Source organism: Heteronotia binoei, chromosome 13 (assembly GCF_032191835.1).
Source record: "Heteronotia binoei isolate CCM8104 ecotype False Entrance Well chromosome 13, APGP_CSIRO_Hbin_v1, whole genome shotgun sequence".
NCBI lineage: Eukaryota > Metazoa > Chordata > Lepidosauria > Squamata > Gekkonidae > Heteronotia > Heteronotia binoei.
This window is the reverse complement of record NC_083235.1, coordinates 59889386-59905935: the sequence shown is the minus strand read 5'-3', so window position 1 is coordinate 59905935 and position 16550 is coordinate 59889386. Positions and strand designations below refer to the sequence as shown.

The 16550-nt window shown below is 44.6% G+C and overlaps 1 protein-coding gene across 4 annotated transcripts in view; it reads right to left on the bottom strand.

Moving 5' to 3' along the window:
• Window positions 1–322: 322 nt before the first annotated feature.
• Window positions 323–16550, bottom strand: part of TBC1D16 (TBC1 domain family member 16) — an 80420-nt gene continuing 64192 nt past the window's right edge. For 2 of the 4 annotated variants that reach the window (XM_060252384.1, XM_060252387.1), the window contains 8 exons: window positions 15169–15316; window positions 13643–13810; window positions 12438–12586; window positions 11119–11253; window positions 4999–5185; window positions 3845–4024; window positions 1633–1779; window positions 323–1156 (listed from right to left, as the gene is read on the bottom strand). In XM_060252384.1, coding sequence (XP_060108367.1) covers window positions 911–1156; window positions 1633–1779; window positions 3845–4024; window positions 4999–5185; window positions 11119–11253; window positions 12438–12586; window positions 13643–13810; window positions 15169–15316 — 1360 coding nt within the window. In that variant the 3' untranslated portion in view covers window positions 323–910. The remainder of the gene's footprint in view (window positions 1157–1632; window positions 1780–3844; window positions 4025–4998; window positions 5186–11118; window positions 11254–12437; window positions 12587–13642; window positions 13811–15168; window positions 15317–16550) is intronic. The other 2 variants (XM_060252385.1, XM_060252386.1) reach the window with 2 other exon arrangements.

Sequence of the window (16550 nt, the reverse complement as noted above, 5' to 3'; positions counted from 1 at the left end):
GGCGAGACTGCAGCTATCGGAAAAGCAGAGCCTGGGGTTCCATTCAAATCTCCCTCTACAACAGTGACTGGAAGTAACTAGTGCAGTATACATGTTTCAGGATACAGAAAGGCAGCTCTACTTGTATATGCCAACTGTTATAGTAAGAGTCTGTATAATCACAGCTTCCATAAGGTCTGATTATGTTCACAGTGAACTCCGAGGAATTCCTCTTCCCTGACAGCAAAATTCTGATTTCTGACTCGTGGTAAACCAGTATTCTTGTCTATAAGAATAAACAAGGATTTTAAAAATAAGTGATCAGACCTTGGCCACACATAAAAGCATTCCCAAAAGTTGCACTTTATTATTATTATCGTTTTTGGCAGACTATATTTGAAATGACCATCATGGCTTAACACAGAAGCCAGTGAGCTGTGCATTTTGGTTTAAGCAAAGTATGTGTGCGCAGGTGCATGGTGCATTTAGGATTAAAGTGAGATCTAATCCAGCCTGTTCACCTGTCACTGATGGTGCTGGTTGCAGACTATGTCTTCTTAAGCTGCCTGCTTTTCCCTTTGCTTTGAGAGCTGGGCAGGAGAATCCTTTGTTACCTGTGAGTCTTCTTTGCTAGACTGACTCTAACACACTTCCTTCAGATGTCCTGCACTGCAAAGCAGTAACACAATCATGATCACCAGGTTGACCAACGACTTTCCTAATATGACTCAGTGAGGTTTCAGCTTTAACCAGAACACTTTCCCAGTAAGCTTCTATATCCTTATACCTTTCATCTCTTCTCTTGGAAGCTTAAGAAAAACAGTCCTCTTTTAACATCTGTTGAGTCTCTCTCTCTCTCTCTTGTACCAATTTCTTTGTGCCCATTTCAGGTTTTTTCCTCAGTCACTGTGTGTCCTTAAGGCCAGAGTTGTCATTTCCGGAAGGTGAAGACCTCTCGCGATTTCAGCCCCCTCCTGCCTTCACTGCCTGATTTCGGAGAGGGCTCATCCACCATGCCCCCATAAGGGCAGCTGTCAGAGTCCAGGTGATTTCCAGTACACTCCACAGCAGGGATATAGCCGCTGTCCCACATGCCAGTCCCACACAGTTTACATAAATCATGCAGGCTGCAGGTGATCCTGGGTAGCAGGCGGAATTGATACAGCAGACTTCTAGCCTGGAGGTGAGGCAGTAAAAGTTAATACTGGGTAAAAAGAAGAAGATGATGATATTGGATTTATATCCCGCCCTCCACTCCGAAGAGTCTCAGAGCAGCTCACAATCTTCTTTACCTTCCTCCCCAACAACAGACACCCTGTGAGGTGGGTGGGGCTGAGAGGGCTCTCACAGCAGCTGCCCTTTCAAGGACAACCTCTGCCAGAGCTATGGCTGACCCAAGGCCATGCTAGCAGGTGCGAGTGGAGGAGTGGGGAATCAAACCCAGTTCTCCCAGATAAGAGACCACACTTAACCACTACACCAAACTGGCTCTCCACTGACAGAAAGGATGGGCAACCAACATCAACTATTTCAAGTCATTATAAAGACCCATCACCACCCACCAGATACTCACATACAATGCATCCAAAATATAACTTTTGAAACAGGTGGAATTGCAAAGTTTGCACTTTCAACCAGGAGAGTTTCATTTACCTTCCTGAGAACAAGCTCCCCATTCATGTGCATGGCCAAGTTCCCAAAATGCAGCAGCATCTGATCAGTAGCCAGTTGCTGTTCAATGACATCGTCCCCATAGATCACCACTATGGCCACACAGATGAAGAGATGGAAATAGTCTGTCTGCAGCAGCAAAGGAAAAAGAAAAGAAAAGGCAGCAACTAAGAAGGCATGTTAAAAGAATACCAAAATAGCTTGCAGGACTTTGTGTGTTAAAAAGAGCCAATGGACAGGCACCTCACTCTTTCAACCACCAAAATCCTTAATCCTGCTACCTGAGACAAGAAGGAGCACATGCAAAAGCCATCTACATCTACAGGTTATCACAGCCAGTCTGAACCTGGCTCAGCCTCATGTACATGCCCCTTAGCAGCCCTTACTCATGCTTATGCTCTGCACAAGTCACAGCATGTTTAAAAGCTCCTTAACACAAGTGAAGCTACTAGTACATCAAACATCTGCACACTCCAGGGGTATGCAGCTCTGACAGGCAGACATTATACACACTAGGGCATGCATCCACAGTCATGAGCTTTTAAACATAATGCTCACCATGTGCAGTGAGGTTTTATCAAAATTTATCATGGAATAAGCAATGCAAAATGCTACAAGGTAAGTAGCTTTACCAATGCTTACAGGAATCCATGAAACAGTCATAGATAGCAGCCGCTGGCAGCACACGTTACCATGTCACACTACTTTAGCATTCCTCCAAGTTATTTGTCAGGCCAGACTCAGCAGACAGCACTGAGCTGTACAGGCTGCTAATCACTTCCTGTTCAAAGCTTCATCCATGTGCCCCAGACAGAAATGAAAGTGGTGCTGGCTGAAGGGCTTGGTCTAATTTTGGCAACATTCTGTGTTGCTCTCTGCTGCGCACTAATCCAGTCAAAGGCTGCTTCGCAAAGCCACAAGGGCGACATTCAAATATTTAATAATACTCAAGTAGATAAATGAACATGAACATACACATTACCCCCTTTGTAGGGCAGGATTCTTTGGGGTTGCTTCCCAAAGCAAACATGTCCCTTTTGATTTTTTAAAAATCAGGACAGTGGAAAAGGAGTCAAAATGCATATCCTGGCAGCCAGGTAGGGGTGCAAAAGTTGCACATACTACCACAGAATTCGCACACATTTAAGAAGTGAAAAATTACAGATTAAAGCTATCAAAATCTGGTAGGTTAGCAGGATTTGTAACAAAAGCATGGTAAGAATTTCTAGAGTAGAACACACGGGCAATGGCTTAAACTAAACATGAAAGAAAACAATTCTTCTTGTGGTTATGGAATGAAACTTGTGTCAAACAACATTTCCTGTCTTTTCCCCACAATGTGTCCAAATCCCATGCGCCTCATGTTCCATGTATCTTGTTCCAAACCAACACAGTGCTTCCACACCCCTAGTCTTTACTAAAATTTTTAAAAGAGATACACAAATTAGATACTTGATAACCAGAGTTAGCAATATTTAAGTTACAAAACAATAAACTCTGACATTAATTCTGTTCACAGAACTACAAATTTCTAGTGGCCAATACTGCGTGGTTCACTGGCAGCAGCATTTAGAATACTTGGCTCAAGGTAGGGGAATCTTGGCCAGGAGAATAGTCCATTCATGTGACTACTACATGCTAATTCTGGTGCTAAAACCACCAGAGCAATTATTTGGCTAACATAAATGTAAGCCAACAGCCAGAGGTTAACACACTCTGGGGGCAGCCCCCTCCTCCTGCAGACAAGACCAGGTCAGACAGAAACCATATCTTCTCCCCCACTATTTGGTCTGGAGGCTAGCTGGAAATCAGCCTGCACAGCTGTCCTTCAGAGAAACATTTACAGCTTGCAGAAAGCCAGGCTGCCAAGGCTGCACTGACAACTTTAAGGCAGGATGAGGGCTTCTGGGGTTGATGGGATGCGACAGCAGCAAGAACAGCCCAGGAGCGCAGTAATGAACTGTCAGGGTGAAATTTGCATCAATTTGTATAACTTCAGAGGCAAACGGCAGGGGGGGGGGGGAGAGAAGACCAGCAAACTGCCAAGGAACCACGTGTTTCTAGTCATGGCTGAAGGGAGGGGCACAGCTGGAAACCAGCAGCTCTCACTGGCAGTGTTCCCATTCAGTATCCTCCCCAAGGACCTATGCAAGAGCCCCTGGCAAAGGAGGAACCTCTGCCTCCAAGGCCTAACCTGGTAGTGAGCCCAGCAGGCTTCCCATATACGCAGAGCCTCAGCATCTGGAAACTCGCGCTTAAAGCAGAGGAGGATCCAGCGGTGACAGAAGAGCATTTGCAGACCATCCTCCCCAAGGGAGACCAGGTGGTGGTAGAAGCGCGAATGCATCAGCCGCAGTAATTCTCGCAGGTACATCTGCAAAGAGAGTCTGGTGCTAAATGGACCCACAACCTCTGGGGAGAGGGGATAACCTTCCTCCCACCAGAAACCCAGTCAAGTCCTGCTAACGTGTGCATGCATCTCAGAGCTGGTTCACATGTTTTATTCAACAGGACATCCAAACTCATAACTGTCCACATGAACCACTTGCTAAGTGTCAGAAAATGTGTAACTTGTAGTAACAGTTTCTGAATGTGAGAATTTTTGCATGCCCGAAACAACCCCTCTCCCAGTCACAGATGTGGCCACTGCAATGACTACAAGCATGTTTATCCAGCATCACACTATCCACTCCCGCAGGTGAACCAAAGAGCAGCAGGTTCCATAAGCAGGATGGACATATGAAGCTGCCTTATACTGAATCAGACCCTTGGTCCATCAAAGTCAGTATTGTCTACTCAGACTGGCAGCGGCTCTCCAGGGTCTCAAGCTGAGGTTTTTCACACCTATTTGCCTGGACCCTTTTTTGGAAATGCCAGGGATTGAACCTGGGACCTTCTGCTTACCAAGCAGATGCTCTACCACTGAGCCACCGTCCCTCCCCTGGGTGCTCTGCAGAGGTAGACATTCCCACTGCAACTTCTGGAAGTGTGTGCAAGTGACATCGCACTATTTATCCTTATACACTGCTGGTGCAGCAATTACTTATGCAAGGGAGTCAGTAGACAAAGCCCATGAAATGGCTCAGCAACACAGCTCTAGGCCTATATTCCTACAGACCCTAGGAAAAGGGCTGCAGTTTCAAACCCTGTGGCCTTTTCACCTCCACCCAGATAAAGGGAGTATGAATTGGGGACAGTATAGCCTTCTGAAAGTTCTGTAACTGAAAACCTTGGCTTCTCTAGTCAAATGACCGCAGCCACTAGTAACAACATGGACGTTAATTTCACATTTCCGATTCTCGTGGGAATTAAGATGGTGGGAGAACAGCCCCAAACTCAAATCCTTACCAGCTGTTTCTCCATATCCTCATCGCGAGGGGAGCTGACAAAGATAGTGTTCTGCATCAGACCCACAAAGCACCAAAAAGTATCCGATTCATCCAGAACCTCAGCTAGGATTGGGGCAACAAGGTCAGACATCCCCTGGGAGTACCCAATGGCAGGACTGTACACTGCATAGTTCAGCAAGATTCGCCTACGACAGTCAAAGGACAAAAAGATGAGGGTGGGATGGCGGAAAGGACCCTGTTCTTCCCTTGACAGGGAATTATCAGTAAAGATTTCATCTTGTCCACCAGGCTGGGGCTTTTTAAAAAAAGAGCAAAGAAAATACGTTGCGTTCAGGGAATACAACCCAGATAGATATAGGTTCTTGGTTCCAAACAACACCAACAAAGGGCAGGGTGGCTTTAGTTCTCCTATGAGGGACTGTGAGGGTATTTTAGCAGAGATTGGGCCCATACAGAACTAATTAAGATTACACTCCCAAGTAGGGTTGCCAGTATGAAAAATCAGATCAATAGCAAGACATAATTTTTCACCTATGAAAAGTCTCAATATTGGGAAGCAGTACATAGAGATGGGTGGGGGCTTGAGCCTTTAATTTGCAAGGCTCATCCTTGCCAAAGGCAGAAGTGGCTCAGCTGCAGTAGAGGAGCATTACCTAGGATTGCTGTGGAAGGGAACTGTGTGAGTGCTTGGTGCCTGCTGGAGAGGGGTTTCTGACTGCTTTTGTGTGTAGCTGTTGCTGAGTGAGGAGAGCTTGTTTGCCTGGGGGTAGTTGCTGGCACCACCCTCTGCTGTTGCTCTGGCTGTTGAGTCAGAGGTGGGTGGGGGCTTGAGCCTTTAATTTGCAAGGCTCATCCTTGCCAGAGGTGCGAGCTGAAGGGCTCTTGGCCTGTGGCTCTTAGCCTGGGGGTCTAGCCGGGGGGGGGGGGTTCTGTAGAAAGGTGGGTAGTTACTCACAAGTAGTTTCAAGAGGCACTTGGTAGTGGGATTTAAAGAGAAGTGAAGATAAAGAAGATTTTGAAATGGATTGCAGCAGTATGGCTGGTGAGGGAGCAGAGGCAGTGATGCGTAAAGACTGTGGGATGTTTGTATTTCTACCTGAGAGTAGCATGAATTACACTTGCAGCAAGTGTAAGTTAGTGGCCCTGCTGGAGGAGAAGATACAGGGACTGGAGGCATGATTGTCCACACTGCAGTGTATAAAGGAAGATGAGGATTTTCTTGACAAAACGCATGAGGCGCTCTTGAAAGGACAAGAGGAGGAAGAGGAAACGGTATCTCAGCAATTAGAAGAGAACCCAACACAGGAGGAGGGTTCCTGGAAAAATGTAACAAGAAGGAGAAAGAAAATCAGGAGATGTTCTGAGCCTCTGCTGCTCAGCAATAGGTTCCAGGATCTCCCACAGTAACCAATTCTGAACCACTGGAACAAGGGCTACTTCCCCAGCCTCCACGAAGCTTGAACAAAGTTTCTCAGGATCCTGTGGATAAGAAGCCTGGAGCTTCTGCTCCCTAATATAGGAAGAGGAAGGTGGTGGTGATTGAAGACTCCTTGCTCAGAGGGGTGGAGCCCAAAGTGTGCTGACCGGACTTGTCATCCCGAGAGGTCTGCTGTCTGCACGCATCCAGCATGTGACAGAAAGGACTGGAAGACTAATCAAGTCCACGGATTACTATCCTTTCTTGCTGATCCATGTGGGAACGAATGATGCTGCCCATCATAGCCCTGAATGTATTAGAAAAGACTATGTGGCTCTGGGTCAGAAAGTGAAGGAGCTGGGTGCACAGGTTGTGTTCTCATCAGTGCTTCCTGTGGAAGGCTGTGGCTTAGGATGAGAAAGAAGAATACTTCAAATAAATGACTGGCTGTGTCAATGGTGTCGTCAGGAAAGATTTGGATTTCTGGACCATGGCTTACGCTTTCAAGATGGTGGTCTTCTATCAGGAGATGGTTTGCACCTTACAGCGGTAGAAAAAAGGGTGTTTGGTAACAGCCTTGCTAACTAAGGAGGGCTTTAAACTAAATTGTGTGGGGGAGCGAGACAATAGTTCAAAGCTTGTATGATGCCAGAAACAGGATAAGAACATTAAAGATTTGCAGAGAGTGGCACATACGCTAGGTAATGTTAACTTGCAGGTTTGTACAGAAACTAAACCCTCGGGATGCATAAAACATGGATTCCGATGTCTCTACACTAATGCACAGAGGATGGGAAACAAACAGGAGGAACTGGAAGTCCTAATACAGGAAGGAGACTATGACATAATAGGCCTTACTGAAACTTGGTGGAATGACACTCACAACTGGAATATTAGGATTCAGGGGTGCAACTTATTTAAAAGGGACAGGCAAATGAAAAAGGGTGGAGGCACAGCAGTACTGTATATGTGAAGGAGGTATATACTTGGGAGGAAATATGTGAATCTGAGCATGGCAGCTCAGTTGAGAGTCTCTGGGTAAAAATAAAAGAGTAAGAAATAACAGTGATATTATGATGGGGATCTGCTATAGACCACCAAGCCAGGCAGAGGACTTGGATGAGATACTCCTACAACAGACTGCAAAGTTCTCCAAGAGAAGGGATACAGTGATCATGGAAGATTTCAATTACCTGGACATCTGTTGGAAGTCCAACTCTGCTAAAAATGAAAAGTCAAATAGATTCCTGACTTGTCTTGCTGACAACTTCCTTTTCCAGAAAGTGAAGAAGGAAACAAGGGGATCTGCTATCTTAGATTTGATTCTCACCAACAAGGAAGAATTGAAGAAGTGGAAATAGTGGGCACCCTGGGCAGTAGTGACCATGTGATTTTGGAATTTAGTCTTAGGGAAGGGAAAAGCTATATGTAGTCAGACTTATAGGTTGGACTTCAGAAAGGCAAACTTCAATAAACTTAGAACTATGCTGGGTAAAATCGCATGGTCAGAAATACTTAGGAAGAAGGGGGTTCAGAAGGGGTGGGAGTTTCTTAAAAGCGAAATACTGAAAGCGCAATCACAGACAATTCCTATGAGAAGAAAAAATGGAAGAAGCCTAAAGAAGCTGAGTTGGCTCCATAAATAGCTCTCTAAAGACTTGAGAAACAAAAAAGACTTCTTTAGGAATTGGAAGGAGGGCCTTATAACCAAAGATGAATATAAACAAATCACCAGTGCTTGTAGAGAAAGAGTTAGGAAAGCTAAAGCTCAGTATGAGCTTAGGCTGGCCAAAGATGCTAAAAACAGCAAAAAAGGTTCTTTTCTTATGTTCAGAGTAAGAAAAAGAGCAAGGACGTGATAGGCCCATTGCAAGGGCAAGAAAGTAAAATTGTAACAGGTAATGAAGATTGGGCGGAAATGCTCAATTCCTACTTTTCCTCATTTTTCTCTTCAGAGGGAAATGGTGCTCAACATGGCAAAAGCAGAACATATAAGGAGGGTATGGCGTTCCTACCTAGGATCAGCATAGGGGTAGTACATAAACACTGAGTTTCTTTAAATGAAACTAAGTCCTCAGGGCCAGATGAATTGCATTCAAGGGTTCTAAAAGAGCTTGCAGATGTAATTTCTGAGCCTCTGGCTATTATTGTTTAGAATTCTTGGAGAACAGGAGAGGTGCCGGAAGATTGGAGGCGGGCGAATGTTGTCCTCATCTTCAAGAAGGGGAAAAAAGATGATCTGGGTAACTACCGACCCGTCAGCTTGACATCTACACCTGGAAAAGTTTTAGAACAAATCATCAAACAATTGGTCCTGGAAGACTTAGAAAGAATGGATGTGATTACTAAGAGCCAGCATGGGTTTCTCAAGAACAAGTCATGTCAGACCAACCTGATCTCTTTTTTTGAAAAAGTGACTACCTTGCTGGATCAGGGGAATGCTGTAGACATTGTTTATCTTGATTTCAGTAAGATTTTTGATAAGGTTCCACATACTATCCTTGTTGACAAGTTGTTAAAATGTGGTTTGGATCCTGTTACCGTTAGGTGGATCTGTAACTGGTTGACAGATCACACCCAAAGAGTGCTTGTGAATGGTTCCTCATCCTCTTGGAGAGGAGTTACAAGTGGAGTGCCTCAAGGATCTGTCTTGGGACGTGTTTTGTTCAGCATCTTTATAAATGATTTGGATGAAGGAATAGAGGGAATGCTTATTAAATTTGCCAACAATACTAAATGGAGAGGGGTTGCAAATACAGTAGAAAACAGAAACAGGATACAGGATGACCTTGACAGGCAGGAAAACTGGGCTAAAATCAATAAAATGATTAACGGATAAATATAAAGTTCTGCATTTAGGTAGGAAAAATCCAATGGGGGAGACTTGTCTTAGCAGTAGTGCGAAAAGGATCTAGGGGTCCTAGTGGATAATACGCTTAACGTGAGTCAACAGTGTAATGTGGTGACTAAAAAGGCAAATGCAATTTTGGGCTGTATCAACAGAAGTATAGTGTCCAGGTCACGTGATGTGATGGTATCGCCTTACTCTGCTTTGGTAAGACCTCACCTGGAGTATTGTATTCAGTTTTGGGCACCACATTTTAAGAAGAAAATAGACAAGCTGGAACGGGTCCAGAGGAGGGCAACGAAGATGGTGAGGGGTCTGGAGACCAAGTCCTATGAGGGAGAGGTTGAAGGACCTGGGGATGTTTAGCCTGGAGAGGAGATATGATCACCATCTTCAAGTACTTGAAGGGCTGTCATATAGAGGAAGGTGTGGAATTGTTTTCTGTGGCCCCAGAAGGTAGGACCAGAACCAGTGGGTTGAAATTAAATCAAAAGCATTTCCGGCTCAACATTAGGAAGAACTTCCTGACAGAGTGATTCCTCAGTGGAACAGGCTTCCTGGGGAGGTGGTGGGCTCTCCTTTCTTGGAGGTTTTTAAACAGAGGCTAGATGGTCATCTGACAGCAATGAAAATCTTGTGAATTTAGGGGGAGGTATTTGTGAGTTTCCTGCATTGTGCAGGGGGTTGGACTAGATGACCCTGGAGGTCCCTTCCAACTCTGTGATTCTATGATCTTAAAAATTGATTCACCTTCAAGTATATTTAATATGGGAAGCAAGCAAAATACATGTCTCTCCTTACTCCAACCCCACCAAGTGCAGTCCTAATGAGCTGCTAGCAGCACCAACAGTTGCTTCCCAGTGAGATAAAGATCCCAACATCAGCATCATCCTTGGGTAGAATCCTTAGAAGAAGCCCCTCCTTATTGCCATCCCATTCAGTAGCACCCAAAGGGCACATTTAGAAAGCTACTCAACTCTCCAGTTGTAGAGTAAGAAAGTTCATAGCATGGCCTGTGCTTTATTTTAACCAGGAGAAAGATGACATGGTTTTTACTCTTTATAGTTGCATGCACATTTGAAAAAAATAATGGTAGAAGCATATACATAGGCTAAAATTGGTTGTGGTCTGAATACCTACAAGTTTAAAATACACTTGGGTTTTAGGCTTATTTCTAAACTTTAGCAGGAATGTTTCCACAGACTTAGATTTAAAAATTAGGACACAGTCCAGCTGAGTTAAACAATTATATGATTTTAGTCACTGGAATTTTGAGTTAAGCACCTCCTGAAATTCAATAGAATTTTACTAAGTGTTTTGGCTTGATCTTAAAGTGTACCCTTACAGAATACGATATTTACATGGAAACTATTTACATGTCCTTTAAGAAGTCCTCCAGCTCATGATACATTGCTAACATGCTTTTTTTCGCAATAAGTTGCCCTCCACTGCTAAATCACTAACCAATACATTGTGCCTTACTCAAGCAGAAAAGATTACTTTCCCCTCCCAAAGAACACCTGTAATGGGAGGAAGGTAATGCCAATGTCTTAGCCTAAAATATATATGCAGATATGCATGTGTTTGAATGTATCTGAATGACCAAGAACTGGAGGCCCCCAAAACAGGAAGCAACAGCTGCTCAGCCCAAGCAGCCTTCCAAGAGTTGCCAAAAGAGCAAATTATGCAACTATAATAACGATTAACAAGTATCAACTGCTTCAGGGTGAAGACCTGTGCACCTTTCAGAGTTCATATGGGGCCATGGTGTCTGTGTGAAGGTTGGTGGTCTGATATAGTTGGAGGTGGACTTTACATGCAAAAATGTGTGTTTCTGTGAAAGGAGTAGTCACCTCATTGTTTCCACATTGGGGTTGTTCTCTCCTCGAAAGAACTGGTTGCCGCGGTCGGTCCTCACCACGTCTTTGTCAACCGTGAACTGCACGTTTCGCCAGAATGCCTTCTGCTCATCCGGTGTCATAGAGAGTCTGAGCATCACACAACAACATGAGTACATCCCAAAAGCAACTGCAGCTGAATTTGGTGGGGGGGATCAGGGGATCCTTTCAGCCCTACAACCTTGTAGATAAGGGAGAAGTGCCAAGATGAAGAACTGGGGCACATATGGGAAACAAGACTAGATCGCTTCCTCCTGCGGTACTCTTAATTCAAAGGCTCTTAACAGGTATCTCATGTCGAGAAGGAGGAGGGACAGCCCATTCATCTAACAAACTAACAGTAAGTAATGACTTGAGGTGAACTTTGTCACAGAGCCAGAGGATCCCAACAAGCCAGTGAAAACACCAGCATCATGGTCTCTCTCGCTCTCTCTCATATGCGCACACACAATTGAGCACCTGAGTTTGCTGGGCATGGATATCGGCTTTCCAGAGACCTGGAGAACTGAAACTGCCAGTGGTACATCTGATCACTGAGTATATCTAGCTATGGCCTCTAGCCAAATGGGTTTTGTGCACTCTCATAGCACTTCATGCTCTATCCTGGAAAAATCGAACAAGATCCAAGCAGCATGAAGACAGGTGTAACTCACTATTTGGTATAAAACTACGGTAAGCATCTACTGGCTAGTGCCTATTAAAGTACCATTTCCCCCCTACACTTCCTTTTCCAACACTAAACCATTTTTTGGATTTACTTTAACAGGGATTTCTTTCTTTAAAAAATATGAAAGGTTGGGTTCGCGTCTGCTTGTTTAAGAAAAGAATGTTTCCACTGGTGTAAAACGGACTATGCCCAAATCTGTTCCTGGTTTCCTCATCTGCACCATTCCACTGACTTTGCATGGAATTAGAGGAAACAGCTGCAAGAAGGAATTAGGAAAATGGAGCAAAACAAGCTTATCTCCCTGAAGCGAAGCTTTTCGCATCCTCCATTACATTTATACTAATCAAGTTACTAATGGTGGACCTGGGCTGATATCACAGCAAGCAGTGGAAGGCAGAGCTGCTCTTATTACTCCAAAGAAATAGTTGCCTTCTCGTCACCACTGCTGCAAGGGAAACTTCCGAATGGAAGATGATGTGGAGAAAAGATGAGCAGGTGGACTAGCAAATTTCCATGCAGTTTCTATGAACTGCAGCTTTAAGGGTTATTAAAAAACATATACAGACTTTGAAAGACGGAAGCAGGAGCCACTAGCACCCTTTGTTACCTTTTCTGCTGGATCTCAAAGTATTCTTCTCTCTTGAGTGCCCGCAAAGCCTCCCTCTCTTCTGAAGTGGATTCAAAACTATAGTAGTGCAGCAGGAAGGGCCAGACTTCGCCACGGATGGAGACATCAATGCCACCAAAGAAAATAGCCTGTGGGTGAGATGGGGGAAGATAAATTAAAGTGTGTATGTGAGGGGTGTGTGTGTGTGTGGAAATCTCAGTTTCTGAAATGGAACTCATTTTGCTCTCTCCTGACAAGTGATGCCCTGATTCAGAAGCTCGCAATCTGCACCCAGTTAGAGGAAGAAGAAGAAGAATTGCAGATTTATACTCTGCCCTTCTCTCTGAATCAGAGACTCAGAGCGGCTTACAATCTCCTCCCCCTACAACAGTCACCCTGTGAGGTGGGTGGGGCTGAGAGGACTCTCACAGCAGCTGCCCTTTCAAGGACAACCTCTGCAATAGCTATGGCTAACCCAAGGCCATTCTAGCAGGTGCAAGTGGAGGAGTGGGGAATCCAACCCGGTTCTCCCAGATAAGAGTCCATGCACTTAACCACTACACCAAACTGGCTATAAAGGAAATGTAGTGCCCCCCACCCCCTCTTCCCAGAGGAGACACAAATGAAACTCATTTAAATGTCAATAACACTTTTGGAGGGCCAATACAATTAATGCATCATTCTCACATCACAGCCTAATCCTCAATCTTGGAAACTGTACACTTGGATTCAGCACTACCTCCTACATAGGCATCCCTTCGCCCCACTTCCAGCTCTTAATTATTTTAAGCCAGCGAGTCTCAATTGCTTTGTTCAGACTTTAATTTAAGATGGGTAGCTGTGGTAGTCTGCCGGCACCTTAAAGACCAAAGAAAGCTTATGCTAGAATAAATTGTGCTGGGTGCTGCTGCGTTTCATTTCTTTAAGCCTGTCCCCGCCACAAGCCCTCTAGAAGTGTCCACTCTTCCCAGAAGCAAGAGGACAATGTAGCAGGAGTTCAGAAAAACCACTGGACTGAGAAAGATGCTACAATGTTCAGCACTTAGCCCAATAAATGGCTGTTCTTCTATTGGGAATACTGTATTATTGGAGCAGGTACGCGCGTAAGGGCTTTTGACAAAGAAAATGACAAATTCCACCTAGGGATATTTTCTCCACTGGAACGACAAGCAGGGAAAAATGTATGATTGCCGCTTCCCCCTCACCTTCCTCAGCTTGTACTCTTCCTCCACCTGTCCAGTTTCATTCAGATGACTGAGCCAAGCAGAGACATCTAGGCGCTTGTAGGCATTCTCCTCGGGATGGGTCTCCGAGGAGGGTAGCTTGGGCCGGCGGATTGAGAACTGCATGCAGGTCTTCACATCAGTGAGCTGCTAATAGGGGGATGAGAAAAGAAAGGGCGAGTGCAGCAGCTGCAGAATCTTGACTGCCGCATCCATCACTCAGGCTGCTGGATTTAGCCTCCCAGAGTGGAAAATGGAAGACCTGGTCTTGTGAAGGTCCTGGGAGAACCACTAACCACTGGAGTTGGAGGGCAGGCTTCTGGCCAAAGCTGGCAAATGTAATTGGAGGCATTAGGGAGCAGAGTGACATAGATCTGCTTCATTAAGTCTGCCTGCTTTTCCCACCCTCCCCATCCAGGGCCAGAATTAACCCAGCTTGTCGCAGTATCTCTGGTCTGCCTGGGAACGCATGCAATAAATTACATCTGATTGGCCACGTACAAAAGGATTGCTGTGAAGGAAGACAGGGAAGTGGCAGTGCCAGCCCCTTTGCAAGGACGTTTACCATTCCAGGGTGAAAACCATAGCTGGCGTTTAATTTAAAAATCAAAAGGTTGCTCAACACAAATGCAAGCAGCCCCCGTGGTACCATAATGAGGGGAAAGCAGCAGGGGAAAAAGCAAAGGGGGGCGCTTGGCGGGAAGGAAGGGAATTTAGAAATCACTTGTTTCTAACTAGCACCTCTAGAATCTTTAAACATATAATTAAGGCTCCTGTAAGGCCTTTTGTGAAGAATGAAGCAAGACTCAGCAATAAGTGTCAAAGCATCATTTGAAGACAGAGGAACAATCATTTACTTCAGGAGAGGCCCGATCACAGACGCACTATGGACAGTAAGACACTGAAAAATTGCGAGGGGGGGGGAGAGTTAAATCCCTCCCAGACTACAGACCAACTGGATTTATAGATTAAAGCCTTGATTATAGCAGAGAATAAACTCTCTTGGAACTGCTGTGACTTACCTTTCAGGAAGGATAAACAAGTGAAGGACATGAAGCCAAGCCCAAATCTTATCAACCAAGGTGGTTATAAATGCCAGTAAAGATCTAACTGCATTGCCCAATAAGCATTCCACATTTGAAACTCCTGTTTGGCTACAGCTTCTCTGTTTCTTTGAATGTAGCTTCTCCCTGCCAGTGTGTTTATGCTTCCTCTGCCCTACCCTATGTAAACGTGCTCCTTTAAACTCCACTTTGGGATTAAATTACTGAATTGTCTGTCTCTGTTTCCATCCAACTGTATAAGCCTATAAAGCAATTCTGAATTTTCCTTTGTTCATGAGAGGGAGCCAAGGCAAACACACCAATGTTTGGAAGCCAGGGTGATTATAATCAGAAGTGAGGCTCATTGCTCAAATTTCATTCCATTTCATCCCCAGCTAGAAAGATACCCACCACACATGGGGCTTACTAATGATGTTATGGGGACTGTTGGACTTTGAAGCTTACCTGATCTTTGAGATGGGTCTCTGTGCAATACTTCCATTGCTGAAACACTTCTGACAGTTTATCCAGGCCACCATGGTGAAAGTGGAAGATCTTATACTGACTCTCTCTGCTAGCAACAACCAACTGTCCACTGGTGCATGCCTCATCACTAAAGTTGGAGGAAAAAAGGTGGGAAGTGCACAGCCAAAAGCAAAATTCACTGTCCAGAATATCTAGGAGTGGAACAGTCTCCACGGTAAAAGAGGCATGAACAGTTGCTAGTCTTTGAGTACAAAATACAAGGCTGAGTTGTGACATTTTCAACCTTCTTCATAAGCAATGCAGTAAAATATTTATCAAGTTCAGCAAGCAAACTGATCCAGTTAGACTTTGCAGGAGTCACCGGAAAGAAAAAGTCTGTGCCTTGCAAAACAGCCCTGTTTTCTCTCATCTCTTCCTGGACCTTCCACAAATCACTCTACAGCCTCTTTGAACAAAGCTCCTTCTCCCTCCCCCCCCCCCCCCGCCTTTGCATTTCAGTCCTTGATGACATATTCTAAGTTACTTTGAGGGAAAAACAACCTTTAAACTGCAATCAAAACAAATGATGCAAATCAAGATCTGGTGATTTGCATAATATATTCTAAGCACATGCTTTGCCCATTTCCTTTGAGTGAAGAAGTTGCTTTAAAAAAAAAAAAAAACACCTCCCCCAGAGTGCACATTGATCTGATTATGAGTTTTCATGGCCCACTTGGTGCTTGCAATGGGCTCACAGAATCAGAGCACACTATGCCCCCCCACCACCACCACAACCTAAAGAAGAGCTTTAACTACATCTGGTAGTATTTATTAGGTTGTTTACCATGATTCCTAAGTTCACAAACTGCTCCCAAAATTAACTAGGTTTTTTTTTTGGGGGGGGGGGGGAGTACATTTGAGAGTAACAATTCTGAAATCTTTCATACAAACTATATTAATTTACCTGTGACTACCAGGATTTATTTGCTACAGAACCTTCCAGTTCTCTCCAGTTCTAAAGTGAGGAAGAGACTTTTTTGTCCCCCCTGTAGTTTGTAAAGGATTTAAATATTACACAACACAAAAGCTTGCTTCTCATTTCAACGTCACGGACTTGGGGGGGGGGGGGGGGCGTATATACTCAACAGTCATAGACACTGGAAATCAAAGCAAAAGGGAAAGAGGATGATGGGCAAAGCAGCAATTAACTGAAGGAGCTACAACATACAAATTACTGTAAAATGTAAAAGCAGAGGAGCCTGAAGCAAGAAGAGGAAGGCAAAGAGCTCCTCCCACAGACCAAGAAGGTACATGACCAGCATGTTGGTTGGGTAATGGCCACTTAGCTGTGTTGCCCGATATATAACCAGCTGATGGTATAA